This window comes from Prunus avium, chromosome 1 (genome assembly GCF_965620075.1).
Source record: "Prunus avium chromosome 1, drPruAviu1.hap1.1, whole genome shotgun sequence".
In the NCBI taxonomy this organism is placed as follows: Eukaryota; Viridiplantae; Streptophyta; class Magnoliopsida; order Rosales; family Rosaceae; genus Prunus; species Prunus avium.
Window position 1 is genome coordinate 43,294,863 of NC_142284.1, and position 24,137 is coordinate 43,318,999.

General features: G+C 38.7%; 6 protein-coding genes across 7 annotated transcripts; 4 read left to right on the forward strand and 2 right to left on the reverse strand.

Annotated features, from left to right (window-relative positions):
* Window positions 1-4,518: 4,518 nt before the first annotated feature.
* Window positions 4,519-6,542, forward strand: LOC110757101 (Eukaryotic aspartyl protease family protein). Its single transcript, XM_021958642.2, has one exon. It carries the CDS (start codon window positions 4,929-4,931, stop codon window positions 6,396-6,398), a length of 1,470 nt encoding a protein of 489 aa, XP_021814334.2. The 5' UTR covers window positions 4,519-4,928; the 3' UTR covers window positions 6,399-6,542.
* Window positions 6,543-8,827: 2,285 nt separating this feature from the next.
* Window positions 8,828-12,709, forward strand: LOC110757100 (Plasma-membrane choline transporter family protein). The gene is made up of 7 exons (XM_021958639.2): window positions 8,828-9,151; window positions 9,597-10,057; window positions 10,807-10,990; window positions 11,108-11,332; window positions 11,436-11,552; window positions 12,021-12,254; window positions 12,420-12,709. Exons 1-7 carry the CDS (start codon window positions 9,077-9,079, stop codon window positions 12,633-12,635), a joined length of 1,512 nt encoding a protein of 503 aa, XP_021814331.1. The 5' UTR covers window positions 8,828-9,076; the 3' UTR covers window positions 12,636-12,709.
* Window positions 12,710-14,659: 1,950 nt separating this feature from the next.
* On the forward strand, window positions 14,660-18,578 carry LOC110757102 (transcription factor HBP-1b(c38)-like). The gene is made up of 11 exons (XM_021958643.2): window positions 14,660-14,917; window positions 15,135-15,238; window positions 15,326-15,399; window positions 15,513-15,725; window positions 16,123-16,200; window positions 16,300-16,359; window positions 16,775-16,852; window positions 16,937-16,994; window positions 17,289-17,560; window positions 17,683-17,928; window positions 18,041-18,578. The coding sequence occupies exons 1-11, from the start codon at window positions 14,853-14,855 to the stop codon at window positions 18,185-18,187; spliced, it is 1,395 nt and encodes a 464-aa protein (XP_021814335.1). The 5' UTR covers window positions 14,660-14,852; the 3' UTR covers window positions 18,188-18,578.
* Window positions 18,579-19,649: 1,071 nt separating this feature from the next.
* Window positions 19,650-20,597, reverse strand: LOC110757194 (uncharacterized). 2 transcript variants are annotated; one of them, XM_021958762.2, is made up of 2 exons: window positions 20,145-20,597; window positions 19,650-20,020 (listed from the first exon to the last, which is right to left on the reverse strand). In XM_021958762.2, exons 1-2 carry the CDS (start codon window positions 20,488-20,490, stop codon window positions 19,965-19,967), a joined length of 402 nt encoding a protein of 133 aa, XP_021814454.1. In that variant the 5' UTR covers window positions 20,491-20,597; the 3' UTR covers window positions 19,650-19,964. The 2 variants fall into 2 exon arrangements, with proteins under 2 accessions (XP_021814454.1, XP_021814455.1); XM_021958763.2 differs by having other exon boundaries at window positions 19,664-20,017.
* Window positions 20,598-20,975: 378 nt separating this feature from the next.
* Window positions 20,976-22,102, reverse strand: LOC110757197 (protein PLANT CADMIUM RESISTANCE 9-like). Its single transcript, XM_021958765.2, has 4 exons — window positions 21,975-22,102; window positions 21,796-21,867; window positions 21,486-21,695; window positions 20,976-21,199 (listed from the first exon to the last, which is right to left on the reverse strand). Exons 1-4 carry the CDS (start codon window positions 22,078-22,080, stop codon window positions 21,123-21,125), a joined length of 465 nt encoding a protein of 154 aa, XP_021814457.1. The 5' UTR covers window positions 22,081-22,102; the 3' UTR covers window positions 20,976-21,122.
* A 730-nt stretch (window positions 22,103-22,832) lies between these two features.
* LOC110757093 (protein PLANT CADMIUM RESISTANCE 11-like) lies at window positions 22,833-23,833 on the forward strand. The gene is made up of 3 exons (XM_021958630.2): window positions 22,833-23,047; window positions 23,153-23,224; window positions 23,313-23,833. Exons 1-3 carry the CDS (start codon window positions 22,870-22,872, stop codon window positions 23,621-23,623), a joined length of 561 nt encoding a protein of 186 aa, XP_021814322.2. The 5' UTR covers window positions 22,833-22,869; the 3' UTR covers window positions 23,624-23,833.
* The last annotated feature ends 304 nt before the right edge of the window (window positions 23,834-24,137 follow it).

Consider the following 24,137-nt stretch of genomic DNA (forward strand, 5'->3'; position numbering starts at 1 on the left):
TCTTTATGAATGCTGGCGTTTGGCGCATCTGCAAACAAGGTGGATGAGATTGCTAGGATGGGGAAATCCACTATCCTAAAGAGCTTGGTCAGATTCTGTGATGCAATCGAAACTCTCTACTCCATTTCTCTTGCAAATGCTTCATCTCTTGCCTTCTCATCCGCATCTCCTTTCATGTCTCTCTCAATTCTCATTGTGTTGTTAAGAGCTTGGTCAAATTCTGTGATGCAATCGAAACCCTCTACTCCATTTCTCTTGGAAACTAAATATGAAGTGCTAATATCTACCGCGTGGAAGAGTTGTTGAAAAATAGGGGTTTCTTGAACAAGTTGACCCATGCTAATGTCGGGTGCAAGGAAATTAATTAGTATCCTTATAAAACTATGAAACCTTGCATGACATGCCACTGCTTTGGTGTTTTGTTTTACAGCTTCAACAAAGCGAAGCGAAAAGTTAACTTCAACAGAGATGTGCCCCTCTCAAAGAAAATTTGAGGCTATACTGTATTATTAATACAATAATATTTTTCTTAACCAAATTTTAAAGTCCCTTTTCTTTCTTTCTTTGTATTCAAATCTCCTGAAGATGATCTGCACCATGAGCTCTATCGCTTGTTTAAGCTTAGTAGCATCCCTCACTGTCTTATCGCTGAAAACGAAATAAACTTGAAACAATAAAAAACACAGGCCCTCACAGCACTGAACTCGGATGAACCTAAGTTTTATTTTCCCTAATGAGGCAACCATTCTCACGTGCCTTTCGTAGTATGTATTTGTAATAAAGTACATTTCATTTGATTGTTAGCTAGGACAATGAGTAGATATAGTTCATGTAATATGTAAAATAATGGAGTATAGAAATTAAAATTAGATTTTGCTTAAAGTAAAAAATTTGTTTAATTATCATCTACGAAAAAGTATATTTCAATATATGAAGTGCCCTGGATGTGAAAATTTTCTGGTTCTGCCAGCCAATAATGACGATTTGTGCTTGCATTTGCACGTCATAGAAGCGGATATAGGAGCCATAGTTTGACAGAGATAGGAGCTAAAATGGCTTTGAATTTGGGATTCGTGATTGGCATCCTTGGACTTGGAGTTATAATTCTCTCTCATGCAACTTATTCAACCGTTCAATGTAAACTCTAGATAATATATACGTATATGTGTTAAACATTAACATAGACGTCGTAATGCTTTTTGGTAGTGGTAAACCGCCCATGTCCTCCACCACTTATACCTCTCTCTTTCTGTATGTGGTTCCAAAGAAAAATATTTCAAAGACTTTCATTGATAATTCTATAAAAAACACATGTGGATTTAAACAAAAGCTCAAAATTGCACAGCGATTTAGAATCTTTCCATCCCAAGTTATGAACAGAAAATACTTGATTTCCAAGCTTTGAGAAAAACTAACTACGACCATGAAACTTTCGCAACCACTATCCGAGTAGGACGAATTGTGAAAGTGGTTCTTCAATATTAACTTACAAAAGCATGAAATTGGGTGTTGGCAATTCACGATCCAAAATCTAATTGCATAAAATCTATGACTGCAAATAAGAGATAGAGAGATGAAGAGAAGTGAGAGAAAGAGGAAGGGTGTGGTAGTGGTGGGGAGGAAGGTCTCGGTTGGGAAATTGAGTTAACGTCAGTGTAACTCTCAGTTTTTGAAAATAAAAATAAAAATTTCTTAACTCAAAGCTTGATGATGTGTCATTTATTTGAGGGTTAGATTATTAGAATGATCTAGATTTAACGAAATACGGGTAAATGCAAGGCCTCTAAATGCAGAGGCTCGGGATCCCCTTCTGAGATTGGTTGCGGACAGGAGAATGTAAAAGATTTTGGAGGAAGAGTTTTTCAGGACCTCCATTGAATGTAAGATTTAACAAAAACAAATTCTATACATGGGTATTGTTTTGTTTAGGTGTTTATGTGCTTAAAAGGGTAATTGGGGGAATGCAGGTGGTGGTTGGATTGCTTTTAGGGTTAGTGTTCTGTATGTGGGCAGCTCTTACTGTCCTCGACACGTTTCTTTCAATACATCCCCATTCTGAAGAGAATAGGTATGCATTTTGTCTCCTCAATGTCTGATTTGTTTTGTTCATGGTGTGATTGGATTCCTTTTTAATCCCTTTCAATTGAAAGTTGGAACAAATAATTTTAGTTATGCTAATGCGCACTTGAGCTTACAGTACCTGTTACAATCAAGTGATAATTTTAGAGTTAGGAGCACTTGAGCCAACTTTGTTTTCAAGTGATACGCCATTTGAAGAGAATTCTCATCAATGACCAAACAATGGAAAGATAAAGAGTTTCATTCTTTTCTTTCTCTATTACTGGATACTAAACGTAGGTTAAGAGCTAATTGTATATCTCCTTGTAGTGGGAGTTGTTGACCCATCTATGTCTCTGTCTAGGTCTCTCTCACGACACTCATCACCGAATCGACATCGAGCCCCTACCTCGCTCGCCACCACAACCAGTTTGGCTTCCCCATCCCATCCACAACGTATTTGCTTCCAAACATGAATATCAGAAACCCCCTCTAAAATCCTCTCTACTTTCTATGTTGAACAAACAAAAAAAGTTTATTTTTTTCCAACCCAATTGAGGCTTTTTAGTATTTGTTTCGTTTAATTAGGAATGACAAAGCAGTGGGGCGAAGTTGGATTTTCCCTCCCCGCCACTGTTTTTATAAGAATTCTCGCCATCATGATCATGCATTGCTTGCTTGAGGAAGACATGCCATGCCGCATGTGTACTTTGTTTTTTCTTTTGCACCAGCTGCATAGCTGGCTAAGGTTTTATCGATCATTTGGTGCACGTTTTAGGCAGACAATATCATGGCCTGCTTTCCAAAAGGAGAATCTAAATCGTTGGAGTTGGGCCCTACCCAGGCCCGGACCCATGTTTAGTTTGACCAAATTAATATCAATAACCAGCCAGCAATAATAATACTAGGGTCCTTTATCAAAAAAATAATAAAAAATAAAAATTAGGGTCACGGAATGCTTGAGAATATGATACTTAGGTTGTTACATAATTAAATCGTGGGTCCCTCTCTCTTCGTGCTTCAATTCTTATCATGGCAGGTACATGAGTCCAAGCTCTTCCTTTTGACTTGCAGAAGTATTGTTATGCGTGTCCCAGTCAATTTGCTCTTGGGCAAGCAAGCTGCACTATGAAATGAACCTATCAAATTAGTCCTTATGTTTTCTTATTATAAAAAATAAACTTCATTATATAAACTTTAACAGTATAATCAAATATATCAACATGACATTTAAATTACCAATCCTAGGATGGAAACAAAACTAAAACAGACAAAGGTCGCACTAAAATTACTAGCCCACAACACTACAATTAACCATAAGCCTAAACAAAGCCTACATACCCAACATAACAGAAACCTTGAAAGAACCTATGAACCTAAATGAACCCTACCACCACCACATGAAAAAGCATCGTCACAGCCACACCAGGGACGAATCCATGTTATAGCCCATACAAATTTTTTTCAATTTAAAAAAAAAAAGTGATGTAGTACTTACACACAACTAAAAATAATAATAATAAATAAACTGATAATATCGATACTGAATGAATCATTAATGATTTTAATTCTTTAAAGACTCGAATGGTGCAACATAAATAGTTTTATTATGTATTTACATTGCATGTTTATTTATTATTTTCTTTTTTTAACAAGCTTCTATCTTATGTATTAGATACATTTTTAGGGGTATATTATGTCATCCGTAACTAGGTATATCTTTTTTTTTGTTATCAATAAATTTCGCTTGAGTCGTTGAGTTTCTTTTGTAAGGTAAATCTAGTCTAATCCATTTTAAAATCTTGAATCCGTCCCTAAGCCACATCAACCACCACATCCTTAATAGATATCGGGAAAATATAGTTTTCAGCGATCTACCTACTTATAAGAGCAAATAAATAAACGAAAACAACTATCTTGACAAAGAACAATTGATTGATTTGCAACAACCTCCGTCGAAGACGATGTAGACTCAAATTTAGAGAACATGAGCAGTAATAGAGAACGGGTTTTGGAAGAAGGATTTGTTTGAGAGTGCCTAAAATGGGTGATGAGGAACTTCAATATGAGCACGCTCATAAGAAATCACCACAAATGACTTATTATTCCAAACATTCTAGTGGACTTATTCATTAAACCAAAAGAAAAAGGCGAAGAGAGAGGAGGGAAGGAGGGACAAAGATGCTTCTTCGTCTTCCCCTCTCTATGGAATTTTTCTTTGTGACTCAAAGAAGAAGAGAATGGCTAGAATTTATATATCAAATTAGTCCTTAAATTGGTCAACAAAGAGTGCTTGAGAAAATAAGCATTATATTACCAGAATCACGCTTATCCCCATAATCCCAATAAAAACACCCATCTAATAAGCCTTTGAGTGAACTTTAATACATCTTTAACTTTAAAAAGCTCTCTTTATCTTTCAAGCAACCGAATCCCAAAATAAGGGAAAACCCAGAAAAGAAGAAGAAAGATTAGCAAGCACACGAACCAACAAATTGCAATTCAATGCAATGCAAAGATAGTGAAACACGAACAAAACTCTGCAAAAATGAAAAGAAAAATCCAAAAGTAACATATGACAATTCCAAATTTAATGTTAACAAAACAAAACCCCTTCGTTCAAATGCTTTGAGGCCCCTCCCCATTTTTTCGACTTTACCCATTTGCTGTATGCTCCTCCTCTCGTCTCCTCATCCAAAGCTCCTCCTCTCCTCTCCACCCAATAAATTTGCCTTTGTTTTCTTCCAATGTCCTTTACGTGATTCCTGCAATTATGCTTACTTTTCTCCGCTCTTAAATAAATCAACAGTCCTCAAATCTCACACTTCACCTCCCCACCTCACACTCTCTTTCAGACCTCAACGCCCAAAATGGGTTTCCTCTCCTACATTTTCCTTCTCCTTGCTTTCTTTTGCTCTACTTTCCAACTAGCTCACTCTCGAAGCTCACCGCTTAGCTCCAAAACGACAGTGCTCGACGTCGCTGCTTCAATTCAGACGACCTTAAACGCCCTGTCGTCGGAGTCTCACACGCAGGCATTGAGCCAACAAGACCGGAGCTCCTCAGCTGCTTCTTCACTTTCTCTGCCGCTACATTCTCGAATTTCACTTCACAAGCCTTCCCACAGTGACTACAAGTCGCTCACTTTGGCTCGACTCGAGCGTGACTCATCCCGAGTCAGATCTCTCACAACCCGGTTAGATCTGGCTCTTCAAGGCATTGCCACGTCGGATCTTAAAACCGTGGATACGGGCAACGGGTTGGAGCTTGAGGAAGCCAAGGGTTTTGAGGGTCCCGTCATTTCCGGGACAAGTCAGGGAAGCGGCGAGTACTTCTCCCGAGTCGGAATCGGCAATCCGCCGAGTCCGGCCTACGTGGTGCTCGACACGGGCAGTGACGTCAGCTGGGTGCAGTGCGCACCCTGCGCCGACTGCTATCAGCAAGCCGACCCCATCTTCGAGCCGACTTCCTCGGATTCCTTCTCGCCTCTCTCGTGCGAAAACCAACGGTGCAAGTCCCTCGACGTGTTCGAGTGCCGCAACGACACGTGTCTATACGAGGTGGCCTACGGCGACGGCTCGTACACCGTCGGCGACTTCGTCACGGAGACCATCAGCATCGGCGGGGTTTCGGCGAAGGACATAGCCATCGGCTGTGGCCACACCAACGAGGGCTTGTTCATAGGCGCGTCTGGGCTCCTAGGGCTCGGCGGCGGCTCGTTGTCGTTTCCTTCCCAGCTCAATGCCACGTCATTTTCCTACTGCCTCGTGGACCGTGACTCTGACTCTGCTTCAACTCTTGAGTTTAACTCGCCGCTCCATCCCAACGCCGTGACGGCTCCGTTACGCCGTAACCCTGAGCTCGACACGTTTTACTATATCGGCCTAACCGGACTGAGCGTAGGCGGCGAGTTGCTACCGATTCCCGAGTCCGCTTTTCAGATAGACGACAGTGGAAACGGCGGAATCATCATCGACTCGGGCACGGCGGTGACTCGGTTGCAGACGGACACTTACAACGCACTCCGTGATGCGTTCGTGAAAGGCACCAAGGATTTGACGTCCACCCAAGGCGCGGCGCTGTTCGACGTGTGTTACGACTTGTCGTCGAAGAAGAGCGTTGAGGTGCCAACGGTGTCGTTTCACTTCGCGGAGGGGAAAGTGTTACCATTACCGGCTAAAAATTACCTGATACCGATTGACTCGGAGGGGACGTTTTGCTTTGCGTTCGCGCCCACGCCCTCCTCGCTGTCAATCATTGGGAATGTCCAACAGCAAGGGACACGTGTCGGTTTCGACATCGATAATTCGGTGGTTGGGTTCTTCCCCAACCAATGCTAGACATATAAATTAGGCGTTATGTTTTCGACCATTTTCTTTTTCTTTTTAATTATAGTTTTTAGGAACCTGCCTCCCTGTTCAGTTGTTGTATGTCCATGTTACCAAATCTACATCTTCTTCTTTTTTATTATTTATTTTTTTTAATTTGCGGTGTTGTTTTATTAACTTATAATTAGAGGTTAGTTGCATAGTACTGCCGTTGATACAGTAGATTAATTAAATCGAAGTGTGAAGCTTCAGCTTAATTTTGTTTGGTCGCCGGAGATGTTGTACTCATTTTTGGCATTACGGTTATTATGTATTTTTTTTCTGTGTTATCAATAAAATTGCTATTGCTTTTAATCTCTAAAATAAAATAAAAATTTGGGCAGAAGCTGCAGATACAACGGTTACGTCATGTCGTTGAGAGAGTAAACTACTCTTGGAATTTGGAGGTTCGCCAATCTTACGGTTCATATAATAATAATACGTCAGAAAATGGTTTTGGGACTTTACCCTTGGCATAAAGAGGCCCGGGTACAAGGTATTCCAAAGTCAATGGTCCGTCAAAACTTGTTTAGGTAATCTTTGACTTGAACCGTTCCAAGTTGACTGTCATAAAAAATTTAAAAATATGAAATCATAAATCCGACTATCATCCTTATATATATATATATATATATATATATATCCTTTTCCTCGACTTCTGGGAAGATAATTGGTCATCAAATAAGATAAGAAAATGATAACTTGAATGTAAAGAAAAGTACAAGTTAAGTAGCTCAATTAATTAAAGGCTTTTTATCACAAATGGTCCTTCACGTTTATGAAATTATCACGAATGGTCATTTAGGTTTTTTTGTGACACTAATAGTCCTTAACGTTTGGGCTTTTTATCACAAATGGTCCCTGCCGTTATAAATTCTGTTAAGTGTGACGTAGAAGATAAGTGGAGCCCACATGTCCAATAACATTGTGACATGTGGATAAGAAATAATTAAATAATTTTTTAGCAAAAATTCCAATTTTTTTTTATGCAACTTTTCATCCCTTTCCTTACTCCGTCTCTCTCCCCCTCTGCCCTCGATCTCCACCCTTTGCTCTCCATCTCTTCTACCTGTCCTCTCCTTCTCCCTCTGTTTTTTTCTTTCCCACTGCCACCTCAAGGTCCCTCAATGTAAACTAGTGGCCCCAACCCAAGTGAGAGAATTCAGTCAGGCCAACTAGAGGAGACGGGGCAGTTATTGGATACGATGAAGAAGCCTTATACACTATAACAGTGCTGGAACTCCCTTCTTCTCCATATTGGTACAGGCCACCATCGTTTTCTAATCGATTAAATGAACCTGACTGACTGCTATTCTCTCCATTTTCCGATTTTCCCGTACCCAAATGGAGTATGATCTTGTCTGATTCTTTGTCACTGGATTTGTCGTGAATGGTGAGAAGAATTCCATCACGAGGAGCAAATTCACTTGCAGATATTTGCTGCACTCAAACTTCCTTAATTTCTTTTGAGACGGTTGGGATTTGACTAAGGGGAATCTTGTCCCTAGCTTTCCTTAATTTCTTACGTGAAGTAAGGCACATTGATAACACAGAGAGGATAATTATGATAAATAATGCAACAGCTATTCCAATTACTTCCCAGACCTTTAGATTAAAGAAAGCTTCCTTGGATAACTCTGCTTTCAGATCGGAGGCCATTCTATCAGATACCAAAAACCCTACACATAGCAAAATCTCACATTAAGATTGCTTCTGATTCATCATTTATATCACTATCAAAATCTTTTCTTTCAAATCCATTTGCATCAACTAGAGATGAATAAATTACAACCTGGTACTTTTTTACCAATTCCCCACAAAAATGAAAACTTGAAATAAATAAAAAATTATTTAATTATTTTTTATCCACATGTCACAATGTGATTGGACATGTGGGCTCCACTTATCTTCCACGTCACACTTAACAGAATTTATAACGGCATGGACCATTTATGATAAAAATCCAAAACGTTAAGGACTATTAGTGTCACAAAAAAACCTAAAGGACCATTCGTGATAATTTCGTAAACGTGAAGGACCATTTGTGATAAAAAGCCTTAATTAAAAGTATTTATTTTTGTACTCGATGTCCCATCTAGAAAACATATAGCGGAGCTTTTGCCCATTTTGATTATGGTTCCATAAGCTATTTGGCTAGTGGCACAACCAAACTTGCAATTCCTACTATGTCTACTATATGCTTAATTTCTTCGTTGCATACCAGCAAATTCTCATAAAATTAAAATAAAGGCCCACTATGTTACCAATGAACACGTCCGAAAGCTTCTAGATTAATGCCACAGTAGATTAGCAGGACCGGTCTCCTCCCTGACCCACACTCACAAAAAACACCCGCACAAATCACAGAATGGCAAATCAGGACATTGGCATCTTCTCCTCTGCACTGGTCAAAGTCAGACCAAATCCAAAAATATTCATTCTTTTTCACTCTTAGCCGTTGAGCTTTAGTTTCTTCCCCCTCCATTTCTCAGCGCTTACCAAATTTCCATTCTTTAATATTTATTCCTTTTTAAGTTAATCCAAACCAAACCCTAAAAACTATTAAACCCTTTATTGACCTCACGGTCTCTTTCCACAATACCCTCAAATTCATTCTTTCTAACAATGCGTGTCGTTCTCTCCCTCTCACCATGAACATCTCCCAGAGCTCCTATTCTTCCTCGTCCTCCTCCGTCAATTCGGCCTCCGTCGCCACCGCCGATCCGGTAATTACATCACTCCTTGTATTATGTACTTCACTTTCATTTCATTCACTATGCAAGACTTGAACCTTATTCGTTCAGTTTTGAATAACTTGGAATCCATTACAGCGTGCAAAGACTAAAGCTTTTTACTCAATTTCGTTTTACTCTCACACTTTGGCTATTTTCAGTACAATTTACGACCCAGTGAATAGTATTTCAATCTTGTAATTGATCATCTTTTTGAAATGTAATTATTGATCATTGGCCGGAGTTGGATCACTCCTTTTATTATACCTAAGTTAATTTCAGTTTCAATTTATATATTATGTCTCAAAAGTTCTTAATGGCTTCACTCCTTTTATTATACCTAAGTTCTATTAGTTTAGTTGAATTTGATGGCTTCACTCCAATTCATGTTCAAAGCTTCTGAATTTGATTGCTATTGTATGATCTCTTTTGATTATAGAATGTGATCTCAAGTCGGAGGAGTGCAGACAGTAGTCAAACCCTGGCTTCTGAGCCTTCGCGTCGTTGGCGTGATATTTTCTGGTTGGGAGTATTTCTAATTCAATTGGTTTTAATGGGATGTGCACTTACGGTTCTCGGGCTCAATAGGTTTAAGAAAACAGATAGGCTAAACATAGATAGGTACACCCAGCGTTTTTTGGAAAATCAAAGGGGATTGACGGAGAACTATTGGCCTCTTTATGCTCTTGCCGGTGGAGTTGGGACTGTTCTTGGTTGGACTTGGTTGTTGTTCCTCAGTTCTCAAGCGAATCACATGATGAAGGTTGCGGTTCACATCTTGACTACTTATCTTGCTGTGATTAGCGTTCTATTATTTTGGATGGAACAGTTTTTCTGGGGCGTTGCATTTGCGATTGGTGCTGTGTTGCAGTTCTTGTATGTTATTTCAGTAATTGACAGGTATGAGGGTGAGATTTCTCTTGTTCATTTGGTTAGACTGTTACAGTGGAACTGTGCCTGAAATTTTGTTTTTAAAATTTGAAAATGATTTCTTTTAACTTAAGTGAAGAAAGGGAAAAGAGGATGTATGATATACGTTTTTGTTCAGTAATGGGAATCTGCATACTACAAAGTATTTTGGGCTGCTATTGGCGCAGATGCATATGAAACTTGGTAGGGGATAAACTGAAATTTTATATTCGTTAATCTATGTATGTATTTAATTATACACATTGTGGTATTTCTACCATGATGCTAGATTGCAGGGTTGACACGCCTATCTTTATAAATGAAGGCATGAGGTTGGGGTTCCTTTCGGAATCTTATATCATCTGCCTTGTGGGTCGTCCCAAGTAGTTGGGTTTTGAAGGAATTTTTTCCAGTTGTATTGTTTTTAGGCATGGTTGACTTTGTCTTCACGATTGACTTTAATTGTTCTCTATTCTATCCTCCTCCTCTCTCTCTGTCCCTGTCTATGCTTGCCCTATTATATAACCGGTCCCATCTCTCTTCAAATCTAACCTGGTAGTTTCCAATCATAGAGCGTCTTTGTTTCTGTCTTTGTCTCTCGCCGTCTTTCTCTCTACACACACACACACACATGTCCCTCACTCACTCTACGCACAAAGACAAACAAAATCTATAGATAAATTAGAATTGGAATAATCAGATCCAATGGCAGTCTTTCTGACTCTATTGTTAATCAATAGACTTCCATTTACCATGCTGGTGCTACAAGCAGCTGTCAAGATGGTATGGAGTCTACGTGAAGTTATGAGAGTAGCATATGCATTCATGCTTATTATGCTTCTATGGATGGGAATATGGTCCTTTGGGGCAGCTGGTGTTGTTGCTTCAAGCATTGGAGATGGTGGACGCTGGTGGCTTCTTGTGGTGAGCTGGCAAGTTTTGCTCTTCTTTCATCTGTTGTTATTGGGATATGAAATGCAGTAAAACTTTACAACATGCCTCAACTAATGACACTAATAATGCTGTCGCACATGTACTTAGGTTCTCTCTATAAGCTTATTTTGGACGGGTGCTGTACTCTGTAATACTGTACATGTTATAGTTTCTGGGATGGTGTTTCTTGTACTTATCCATGGTGGTAGAGAGGCATCATCAATGCCTCCGAACTCACTGATGAAGTCTCTTCGGTATGCAGTCACAACTTCTTTTGGCAGCATCTGCTATGGTTCACTTTTCACAGCTGCCATTCGGACGCTTCGGTGGAAGGTACACATGCCTGTGTTTTATTTTCTAAGGGACGGTTCATTAATATCTCTGTTTAGTTTGACTGTGAGTAATTTAATTCTTAGAGTTCTGAAATATATTTCAGATCAGGGGACTCCGATCCAAGATTGGCAACAATGAGTGTCTACTTTGCTGTGTTGATTTCCTCTTTCATCTAGTGGAGACTCTTGTCCGTTTCTTTAACAAGTATGCCTATGTCCAGGTAGTTTTGGAGTGTTCCGTTAACAACCACTATCATTTTTACTTTGCATATAATTGCTTATGGATTAAAGCAACATGTTTCTGTCCAAAAAAATCTGCTGCACTGCACCTAGAGCAAGGCTGCTTAGATACCTCATAACCTTTACAAGGGTTGCAAGTGGGAAAAAAAAATCAGCAACAGTTGCCAATCCTTGCATCTTTGTAAAAGGAACAGCAAAATTGTTAACAACAGTAATATTTATATTAGCAAAGAAAACAGCAACATGTTTTAATGTGAGACTTCTAGTTCATCGTGGTCGGTTTTTGATTGTCGCTCTATTTGTTCCTAAGCACACAACTTTTTGACTAAATTTTATCACCCTTGTTTTGTAGTGGTGCTATCTCAAACCCTCAATGATTATCACTTAGTTCTCTCTGTATTCTTGAAGTTGTGTAGACGTAGTTATTTTTCAGTGACCCTTCTCTACAGATAGCTGTTTCTGGAAAAAGTTTTAATCATTCAGCGAGGGATGCCTGGGAGTTATTTCAGTCTACGGGAGTGGAGGCACTCATTGCCTATGATTGTTCAGGTGCTGTTTTGTTGATGGGCACTCTATTGGGTGGACTTATCACTGGTACTTGCTCAGGGATCTGGACATGGATTAAATATAGGGACAGGGTGGTTATGGTGGGGTCCACTGCAATGCTGATGGGAATGGTCTTGGTAATTTTCTTAATGCCTTCATCATATTTTGTAACATATTGACTAGATTACTTCTTGGTTGTCTATTCCTAAGCACTAAACAGAGTTTTGGTTGATTTAGAGCATACAAATTGCTTTTAATTTCAATTCAATAGGGCATGTTTAACATGGATCATGTATTTTCAGGTGGGACTGGCAATGGTGGTTGTGGAAAGTGCTGTTACATCTATTTATATCTGCTACGCAGAAGACCCCTTGTTAATTCATAGGTGGGATGCTGAGTTCTTCAACCAGATGTCAGAGATGCTACACCAGCGTCTTCAACATAGGAGCTCGCGGGCGAGGGAAGTGTTAACTCACCATCGCTTTGATAACCACACACAAGAAACACTCCCTGCTTGAAAAGTTAACTGTGTTATAAAATGTACAATGTAATTAACTGCTGCTAGTTACTTATCCAATATGAATCGTTTTTATTTGGTTTGAGTTTTGTTATAGGATATATAATCTTTGTCACACACAAAAGAGGGAAAACATGATAGGTAGGAACTTTGTTTGAAGTTATTGGCTTTAGGCAGAGCTACGTTCATGTACCCTCACGGGGTTGGTTCGAGTTGAAGAGAGAAGAAAGTTGATCAGGTTCCACCATATTCAGTTGGAGGTGCTCTCCCAAGGGTTTCGCTGTGATGCATTTGATACTTACAAGTTACAGTAACAGGATGTGCCCATTGGAGGTATCACTTGTTTTTGTTGTCTGTAACTTGGGTTTTTTGTTTAGGGGGTCTTGGTCTTGGTTATATGTAACTCGTGAATTTCTCAAATCATGGATATATTTGATTGTTGTACAATTGTTCGTCATTTTGAGATGCATATGCAATCAAAGATTGAATGAGTTTTATCAGATTCTCTCTGTATTTTTCTGTAGCCATTGAGTAAAATATCTTGTGTCTAAAAAGTTAAACACTTCCGAGTCCAAGTTTGGGAATCAGTTACAGGCTTAAAGCTACCTTTTTCCCTTTTTTGGCTCAAGGAAAAAGGAGTGACAAAAGAAAAGCCAGGAAACTTGTGCTAGTCATACAACAATACAAACCCAGCAAACTTCAGAAGTTCAGAGATTGCAGGAAGGATCCGAACGTACAGGAAATAAGCTAGAGAGGGAAAGGAAAGGCTTGGCGATGGGTTTAGTAATGTGTCATCCAAGAATCAAGATCCACAAAGTCACGTGAGCTTCACACATTTCATCACCACAGACACCAAAGGCAAGCAGAACCAGGAAAAGACACAGGAAAATACCAAAAACCACCAGAGGGAAAGTGACACGCCATCATATGTACGATTGCCGTATGAAATGCGTCATATTCTTTTCGGCTTTGGCACACACAATAAATGTAAATCCAAATGCTAAATGCAAATCCAAGACAAATATATTTTAATTTTACATTACAAAACAATGCAGATGATTATCAGTTTGTCTGATGAGCTAGCTGTGCTGTGAGAGCCAGCCACTGCCACACACGCAGAGGCTAAGCGGCCGAAACTGCTTGCCATTTACCAAGAGGTTCCTTTCAAGCAACGTCTCATTTAAAATCCTCCATCGTAAAATAAGTACTAATAAATCCGCAGAGACAAGAGGGTAAAAGCCAAACTCCAAATACACAATCTATATTATACTTTTATTGCTTTTTGGCCTCATCTGACTGAAAATCTGATTTTCACATCCCATCATTTTTCGCGCGCAGACACTCTTCCCCATGATACGTATATAGCTGCAGACTTACAGTGATACTAGTAAAATTATTATTATAATTCTGTAGAGGGAGATAGATAGAGACTGAGAGAGAGAGAGCATCAATGCCATGAGATGAGATGTGGTGTGGTGGTAGCTCACCTCATTCCTTAACCATGAAGTTGGGGGTTCGATCCCCGCCCATGGGAATGGAGCGCATTTTGTGGCCAGCCGTTTACCTCCATTGGGAGAGCTCCCACAGCGAAAGGGATTAGTCACTACTGTCGGTGGTGGATACCCTTGGGTCTCACCTAAAAAAAAAGAGGTCTCTCTATCTCCACTACACAGTATAGCATAGGAAGAGACCCTAGACGATCCAGAAGCAAACAGAGAATCAACTAAATAGGGGTCGTTTTTTTTTTTGTCTTGGGCCAAGTGGACTTCTTGTTCCACACGCTCCTCTTCGTTTTCAAACTGTGTGATCACATAGTTTTCTATTTTGGGTTTTGTCCAAGACTGGTTTTTGGGTTTTGATTATTTGCAAAAGGAAAGAGCAGGGATTGTAGAGAGTGAACGAGACGCTCCAGAGGGAGAGACTGAGGGAGGGCTAGAAATGTTGGGCTGGGGTATTGGGAAGCTAAAATCCCAAGTCAGAAAGCAATAATAAAAAGCCTGATGTTTAAAATTATTAAAAAGGGTGTCCTGATACGCTATCCTCTTCTTAAAGGTACATCAAGATTTTCTTCACTTCACTGCTCTTTCCTCTTTCCTCTCTCTCCTCTTTCCTCTTCTTCTACTCGAGAACTTAAAAAAGTCCCTATGAGGATCATGTTTATCTTTCCTTTGCTTTAAAGGAGATATAGGTAGAAAGGAACACCAAGTCACTTAAAAAAATGCAGAGCTTCAAAGCAGCTTCAACAAACCCAGAATTGTATTCCCACTCTTCCTTCTATTTCAGGTCTACTTATTGTTCTCTGTCTCACTCTCTCTCTCTCTGCTAATTGGTTTTGTTTTTGGTTTCTGGGTCTCTGTTTAAGTTATGGGTTTTTTGGGTGTTCATAGAGTTTATAAGAAATGGGTTATGTGCACAGAAAAAAAAGTCTTAACATTTATGTTTATCACTAAATAATAACCCAGCGCCTCTGTTTCTGTGAATCTGTGCTGTGCAAAAACAGAGGAGACGACACTAACCGAAACCAAACGCGTTTTACGGATCTTGGAGAGCTTGAACAGTCCGCTACTGTCTTCCCTCACGATGATGCTGTTGATTTAATCCCAAGTATTCTCTCTCTCTCTCTCTCTCTCTCTCTCTCTCTAGTATTATATGTATTCTGTTATTTATATGTGTGGTTTTAATGTGTCGTAGGCTCAATGTTCAGTTTAAAAGCAAACAATGTTGCTGTTGTACCTAATAACTTGCACTATGGGGCCTTGAACACGGTACTCAACCCAACCCAAGTCCCTCTCTTTTTCTTCTCTTGCACTATGATATAGGTAGCTTAGCTTCAGTGTCTTCTTGTTGGGCTTATGGGATGGTTTGTTTGTGTGTGCAGAGCACTGGGTGTTTGGACATAGGCTCAACAATAACCGGGACAGGAGGAGGCTGTGTAGAGACAGGGCATCACCAATACATGTACCACCAGCAGAAAGGGACGACGTCGTCGGGAAACGGACACTTTGAGAATTGGGGTGATTCAGCCATGGCTGACAACAGCCAGCAGACTGATGATACCTCCACAGACGTTGACACCGATGATAAAAACCAAGTACCTTCATCTCTCTCTCTCTCTCTCTCTCTCTCTCTCTCTCTCTCTCTCTCTCTCTCTCTCTCTCTCTGTTTCATGAGCATATGCCGTGTTACTATGCACTGTTTAATTGGAATCTATCCATAGGCTTTAATGGGTGGGTGGGTGTCAGCTTGGAATTTAGAATCTTGTGAAAGTTGGAATTTTTTGATTGCCATCCATGTTGTTTTTAGCTTCCAGAACGCTTTCAATTAGTACATGTTCTGTCCAGATCAATGGTGGGCCTATCTCTAAATTGATATACTTTGAAACCGAATATGTTACTCTAAATTTTAGCTACCTAAGCTAGCGATGTTTCTTGAATGGAGTCAAAGTGAATTGGTTTAATATGAAATTTGATTTCTTTTTTCTTTTTTAGCTTCATGGAGTTCCGCATGGAGCACTAACAGTAGTGGATTCAATGGAACAGCCCAGGGAAAGAAGTGGAGATCAAAAGGTTAGATATATCTATATTGTTTATCAAAGTCATGTGCTTGGATTGGATGGTAATTTTTCTTTTTTGAATGCTGATCTTATTGGGCTAATTAATTTCCAGACGCTGCGTAGGCTGGCCCAGAATCGAGAAGCAGCAAGGAAGAGTCGTCTAAGGAAGAAAGTATGCATCTTTTCTCATTTACTTTGTAATTTTCACATTTTTGGAAATCTTTTTCTTTAAAGTTTCATCTGCCTAGGCCTGGGACCTGGGCTCTGGATCTTTTAGCTCTATACATAATAATGTCAGAAAATGTTGAGACATAAAAATCTTGGTGTAGACTACCCTGAAGATTCACTGTCAGCTCTATGATTTAGGTTTGCCTTATAAATGCTTCTCATTCACTGTGCTATTTTGGTTGGATTACCCTTTGTGCCCTTTTGGTTCTGCTCCCTTATTAATTAGCTTACCTCTTTGGTACCCTTCTAGTTAATTGATGTTCCCCTGAATCCTTGTCTGTTGAATGAAAAGTTGTATTGTTTTTTAAGTTAATGAATACAACATATTTGGATCATTTATAGGTTTTGGTTTTGGATAGGCATATGTCCAGCAGCTGGAAAATAGTCGACTTAGGCTTTCACAACTAGAGCAAGAGCTTCAGCGAGCACGGCAGCAGGTGAAGGACTTTAAAGTTTCTATCCATAAAATATATATATATCTTTATTTCATCTTTCATTATAGGTTTACTATTTCAATGCAGGGTATGTTTATTGCAACTGGACTTTCTGGGGATAATGGTCATTCAATGGCAGGAAATGGTAAATTGCTTTAACTACATGAATTTTATTTTATTTTTTTGTGTGGAAAACTTCATTCCTTGGAAGGATTCTCGGCCATAGTTGCTAAACGACTAAATCCAAGAAAATTGTAATTAGTAATACTATATTAGCCAATTATTAAATTGTCCTTTTTAACTGTTTGGTAGAAAGAATGTACAAAGGCAAACAAGTAAATATATGATGTTAAGCCTAGAGAGAGGTTAAATAAAGATAGACATCAACATCATAATTTACACAGCGGACAGTGAACTTATAACGGGTTGTACTTTTCAGGGGCCTTAGCATTTGACTTGGAGTATGCACGCTGGCTTGACGAACATCAACGGCTGATCCATGATATGCGATCAGCTGTGAATTCCCATATGGGTGATAATGAATTGCGGATCCTTGTTGATAGCGTAATGACCCATTACGATGAAATATTCAGGTTAAAGAGCATTGCTGCAAAGACTGATGTATTTCACATGCTTTCTGGCATGTGGAAAACACCTGCAGAAAGGTGCTTTATGTGGTTGGGCGGATTCCGTTCGTCTGAACTTCTCAAGGTGATCTTCTATTTGATTTTTCCCAAATTGCATACCCTTTGCCCCGTTGGCCTGACGAGTATAGATATTCAAGTTGGTCTATTTTAATTATTATTTTTTAAAATTTACTGTTGGATATTCAGATACTTGGGAACCAGCTTGAACCTTTGACAGATCAACAGTTGATGGGCATATGTAATCTGCAGCAATCCTCCCAACAGGCTGAAGATGCCTTGTCACAAGGAATGGAAGCTTTGCAACAATCTCTTGTAGACACGCTTTCCTCAGGTACTCATGGACTTGCTGGTTCTGGCAATGTTGCAGACTACATGGGCCAAATGGCAATTGCTATGGGCAAGCTTGCCACACTTGAGAACTTCCTTCACCAGGTAACAAGTGTGTGGATTTGCGAATTATCTTCTTCTTGTGATTTGTTTGTAGTGTCTTTGTGCATATATGTTGGATATGTATAAATAATGTGCATACCTTCTCACTTGTTAGGCTGACCTTTTGAGACAGCAAACTCTACAACAAATGCATCGTATTCTGACCACTCGTCAAGCAGCTCGTGCCCTCCTCGTCATCAGTGACTACTTCTCTCGTCTCCGAGCACTCAGTTCTTTATGGTTGGCACGTCCTAGGGACTAATGTTTTTTCGCTTTCACCTTGACCCGGCCTTAGGACTTGCAAAAAAAGTAGAAGAAAAAAGAATTTGCTATTGCCCCACTATTAGTAAACCAGCTGTAGTGCTGAGACCACGAAGATGGTTAATTAAGAAAATGCAGATTCAGCTTTGAGGCCCCATTTTTCTTATGATGCTTTTCTTTTATCAGTCACAGGTTAGGCCCTGCATCCTGGCTTATAGAAACGTCAGTCATCGACTTAATGAAATCCGAGTGGCCGTTCTCTAACATGTAATTAAGTTGAAGTATATGCCCTCTTGCTCGTGGGCATGGAAATGTATACTCATTTTCACACTATGTGCTAATACTAATCCTATCAGATAGTCAGGGGACTGAAAGCATTTGTGGTTGCCAAATTCTTCGATAAATCTTAGGCTCCATTTGGTTCACAAAACGGATTTGAGGGGAAATCATTTCTCATATCATTTCTCAAATGATGGGAAATGGAGATTCCTTTCCCATGTTTGGTAATACTAATAAAGTAATTAAGAAATACCACTTTATTTAATTTCACATGTTTGGTTTGTGTAGGAATGTAAAACAAAGTTAGTTTAATTTTTCAATTATACCCATATGAAATCAAATAAAAAAAAGAATGCATTTAATACTATATTGTAATTCTAAATTGTTAATAGGGACAATATGGTCATGAAAAATGTGTATTTAATGTTGGCTCATGTTCCCAAACTTTTCTATGAGAAAAAGGGTCCCTTTCCCCCTTACTTTCTTATGTGTAAGGCAATGATTTCTCATGCTCGGACTTACCAAACATGGAAAAGCAATTGCTTCCCCACCCTCAAGCCTCCTTTCCCAAGAACCAAACATGGCCTTACCTTAAAAATTGTATCATTATCACTCGAGTTTAGCTCATACGACTTGATTAATAGATAGACTAGGTGAATATAAAGAATAAGTTACAATTCATTCGTACTTAACATGAAGATGAAATAATACAATTGTTGGAAAAATGAGTGCTAAATTGCTATAAAATGAATGAAATAATACAATTGTTGGAAAAATGAGTGCTAAATTGCTATAAAATAAATAAATACTACAAACAGAACAAAATTTTGCAAAAGGATAATTGAATTAGAAGAACCTTAATTGAGTCAAGGCAAGTGTTGGACACTCTGATCTTAAGACGAATTACGCCCCACACTGGTGCTTATGGTTTACTAGCGTTTGCCTCTTAGGATACAATGACTCCCCTCCTTGTGAAAGAAGCATTGCAATTCATAAGGAACTTTAAACCAAATTATGCAAGAACCTCTCTTTGCGAATATGAAAACTCTAATGCTCTTTATATATGGAAGTCTATATGTAGTGAATTAATTGAATCAAATGACTGCTGGAGGATTGTTCTATTTATAGATGATGAAATACCCTTTCCAAAAAGGTATCCCAATCTAAAAAGGCAAACAATGCATCCCTAGATCTCTGAAGGATTCCAGACATATATAATGAGTGTCATCCCCCATTTGAAGATAGGCCATTATAATAACCCAATAGTTATGTTTTTAATCCAATAGTCTTTATTAATTTTCATTTAAATAGAAAATTAATATTAAATAAAATAATATTAAATTTCTCAATACAATGAAATTTGATTGTCACCTTACACTTTTCTATACAATATGATGTTTGTGCTCCGTTTATTTTTGAATTGTTAGTAGAAGCATAGTGGGCGAGACAGTATCTATCTGAGGTTCTTGGATCCATGAAAAGGGAAAAACTTGTTTTCATCACTGCTTGCTCTGCACCCGCTTGTAAATTCTTGTGTTGTTATTCATCCTTCCTGCTAGGGACAAAAAAAAAACATTAGTCATTGAACTGAATCAATTGATTAAATAAAACCCAATTTTCTTTATTATTTAAAAATTTATAGAAAAAGAAAAATCATAAGAAAGGATGAGAACAAGTACTTGGCTTGTAATTGCTTCTTGGATTTACAGCCTGAGGGATAAAAACTCCAGTCCCATTGCTGTTTTCCCATAGTTTTGAAAGCGAGGCTGGAACTGAACAATCAGTGTTCTTATTTCCCAACCAACTGATATACCCAAGTGAGGATGAATCAAGAGCTGGGATGTCAAAGCTACGTTTGGTGACATTAGTACCAAATGAGCTTGTGGTTTTGGTCTTAGGAAAATCTTCATTGTCTGCGGTCAAGAGCAAAATCTGCCGTGTGATATCGGCGAAAAATACATCGTCATCAACATAAGCACCACCATCATCAAATTCAGGACTGGATTTTGTGCTCATCACCTCCATGTTGAATTTCAAGACAGAAATCAGATTCTGTGACAAAACTTGAAAGTTGGGATATTTGTGAAGGAAATGAATGGTGTCTTGGGTTGGGTTGTTGCAGAAAAAGAGTAACTTTTGGATTTTATATATAGAAGAATTTGGACAACAGAAAATACTTTGTTTGCGGTCAATAATGATGAATATAATCAGCATATCTGTCATGTCTCCAAATGAATCCAAGTCCAAGAATCTGTCTCTGTCCGTACGTCGGCACATGTCCATTCTGTATGCTTATTAAATTCCTCTGCCTTGTTCATGCAAGTCGACGATAATGACTTGGGATAATTTATTTTGTTTAACGTTAAAATTAGAAAGTTTTCCATTAAAGGTGATTCATAGAATTTGCACACGTAAACAAAGGCCCTGCTTTTGCTGATATCTAGAACAAAAGGACATAAATGGGTAGCTTAAGACACATAAAGTTACAAAAAAGAAGCACATAAATTAAATACATACATAATAAATAATACATGTACGAAAGTTTTTGGCGGTCACGTAATGAGAATGAACATAAATACGTACTCGTAAACAATCAATCTGATGAACAAACCCTAAACAAAACCCATGACATATTTTTTACACAAGACGGCGGTGAATTAACGATCCATGCCCGATTCCACAATTGGAGGCTTGATCCCTTCCCGGTTCCACTTCTCAACGTTGGCTTGCCACCCTTGAAAACAACCATGCACAACAATAAGATTCATGATCATTTGTAAATGTGGAAAATTTGACACCATTTTATTTATTAATTATTTTTTGTGTGTGTTTTCCTATCTGAACCTAAATCAGCCGCTCCCAGTGTTCGTTGGGCCTGGGGTTAGTTTTCGTACGCCCAACTAGTGAGGAGGGTCCAAGCCCAAATACTCAGAAACTCTTTTCCAAATTTGAAAAAGATGGTTCTTCTGAGCCCATATATCAATTTCTGAATTTAAATAGGGTTGTGAATTGTGAGTTACCTATGGAGGGATCGATTCCATGATTTTTTAGTTCTCTGTACTCCTGACAAAGAGAAAAGATACAGCAGCAGCCATGGAGCACAAAATCACCGCATGGTTCTTCCGGTAGTGAAAACATTGCTCTCAACTTGGCTCGATATTTTCCAGAATATAGCCACCCACAACCTATAGACCCCATTGCATAGGAGTTGAGGCTAGCCATCCTACGAGCTGCATGCCAAGTATATATTACTTTAATTAGTCACTCTTTTTAATCAAACATTTTAATGAACATATAACATATTGAGTAGGGTTTTTGATAATTAATTACATGTAGTCCCCCTGTCAACAATCTCCGCAATCCGCCCAAGGGTGATGCATGGACAGAAGCAAGTGAGAAGACCTTAAAAAAAATGAAATATGAAGAAGAAATGTCAATCACGAAGAAGCGAAACGAAAAGAAAAAGAAAAAGAAAAAGAAAAATTTGTCCATGGTAGGAAAATTTGTACAATTAGAACGATCGTCCAAACAATCGAAAAGGCCAGTGGACCATTGCCCTTGAGGAAGTTGCCTTTCAAGTTGAGCCAATTTGGAATTGGAGTTATATGAAGTCATTGTTAGCGCCAGAAAAACAATGTGTTCTTAATTCTTGAATTGAATGGCCGATGACCTATCTATATACTATGGCACTTTATATTTATAAGAAAAAATGGGGTTGAGATTATCACTACGAAGAGCCCAACGTACTACACCGTATTACAAGGGGATTCATTTCGTGGAAATTATTATGCTTCATTTCTTCTTGATCAGTCGAAATAAATTAACAAAATGAAAGGTGAATAATTCTAACACGAAAAAGATATGAAACTAGTGCGAAAGTTAGAGATAATATATCATATCAAAGGTTAGAAGTCTGACCACACCTCACCTCACCACGTAGATCCAAAATTCAAAAGTTTAGTAAGAGACGTTAATGGAAATGAAACATAGATTAATTTGGTCAACGAGGAAGGATGGTACCATTAAGAGAGAGGTTGTGCTATGTATGTATGTACCAGGAAAATGCCACGCTTAAAAAAAATGAGTTTTAGATGACTTGTTCCAAGTTGAGATGTTTTTCTGGGCAATACGGTTCTTGAAGTTAAACAGTACAGATGGCTTAATTCTGTTTGGAGGTTGTTAATTAATCATTAACGCACGTAATTAATTAAGAAAAATCACAAACTACCGAAATCTAGTAGTGCTTAATAGGAAAATTAATCAGGGATTTTGAAAACTTACGTATCCCTTCTTCATCCATTAACCGTTTATTACGAAGAGGCATGTTGGTTAATTATGAAACTATATATCTCTTTGATCCATTGTATTTATATATATGTGGAGATCATCTATCTTTAAGAGCATATGGGCATGGCTGAGTTACAGAAAGAGTCTGTCACTCCGGCCAGACCGGCCCCGTCAGCGCCTCCTCTCACAGCCACCGGCATTCCGGTTGATCCGATCATGATCAGCAATAATACTCCTCATTCCCCAGTGCCTTGGTCCACTGGGCTCTGCAACTGTTGTGAAGATGTTAGCAGTTGTAAGTGCCATGTCGCATTTTTGTCATTTTATCTTTTACTTCCAAAGTAAAACTTTAGTGGATGTTTGTCAATAATAATAGTTTATCAATTTTTTCTGTGTATAGGTTGCTTGACGTGTTGGTGTCCATGTGTGACATTTGGACGCATTGCAGAAATTGTGGACAGGGGATCAACTTGTAAGTTTTTATTCTCCTTTATTAATTTTATCTCTACCATACCATGAAATATAAATAAATATATGTGTTTGTTGCAATTTGCATGCAGCTTGTGGAGTGAGCGGGACTATTTACAGTTTGATGTTGTGCTTGGTGGGTTGCTCGTGCTTGTATTCGTGCTTCTATCGATCCAAACTGAGAGGGCAATTTTTGGTGGAGGAGAAGCCCTGCACAGATTGTTGCGTCCATTTTTGCTGCGAGGAATGTGCTTTGTGCCAAGAGTATAGGCAGCTTCAGAACCAGGGCTTTGACATGTCCATAGGTTGGCATGGCAACGTCGAAAGGCAGAAACGACTAGCTGCAACAATGGCATCGCCATCGCCGTTGCCTCCACAGCTTCAGTCTGGAATGACGCGCTAACTAGACCCACAGCAAATTGCGATTCAAAGCCAATTGTTATACTGTTAATGTAATTTGTAATAGTAATTTATTTGTGTTTAATTTTGCCTATAATTTTCTCAATGATATTCGCATTGAAATATAGAATTTGTAACATGACATGAATTCCTATGTCATTATCGGTTTGGTAAACAACAAATTATTAAAAGAATTTGTGTTTGTAACATTACTCTCGAACGGTGTATTCTCAACTCAACATTACTAATTCTTGTTTTGAGAAGGAATATTGTACAAATTTTGGTGTGACATATAATTAGGTGGTGTATTCTCAACTCAACATTACTAATTCTTGTTTTAATAAGGAATATTGTACAAATTTTGGTGTGACACGTTAGGTAGTAGGAAGGTACAATAGCTCGATCAAGAACAATCAGCCAGCTAGTGCAATTATTCTCTTATCCCCAACTGATGCTCCCTGATTGTTTGTAAAAACTGACAACATTCATGTACCATATTCTTCAGATATTTCCCATTA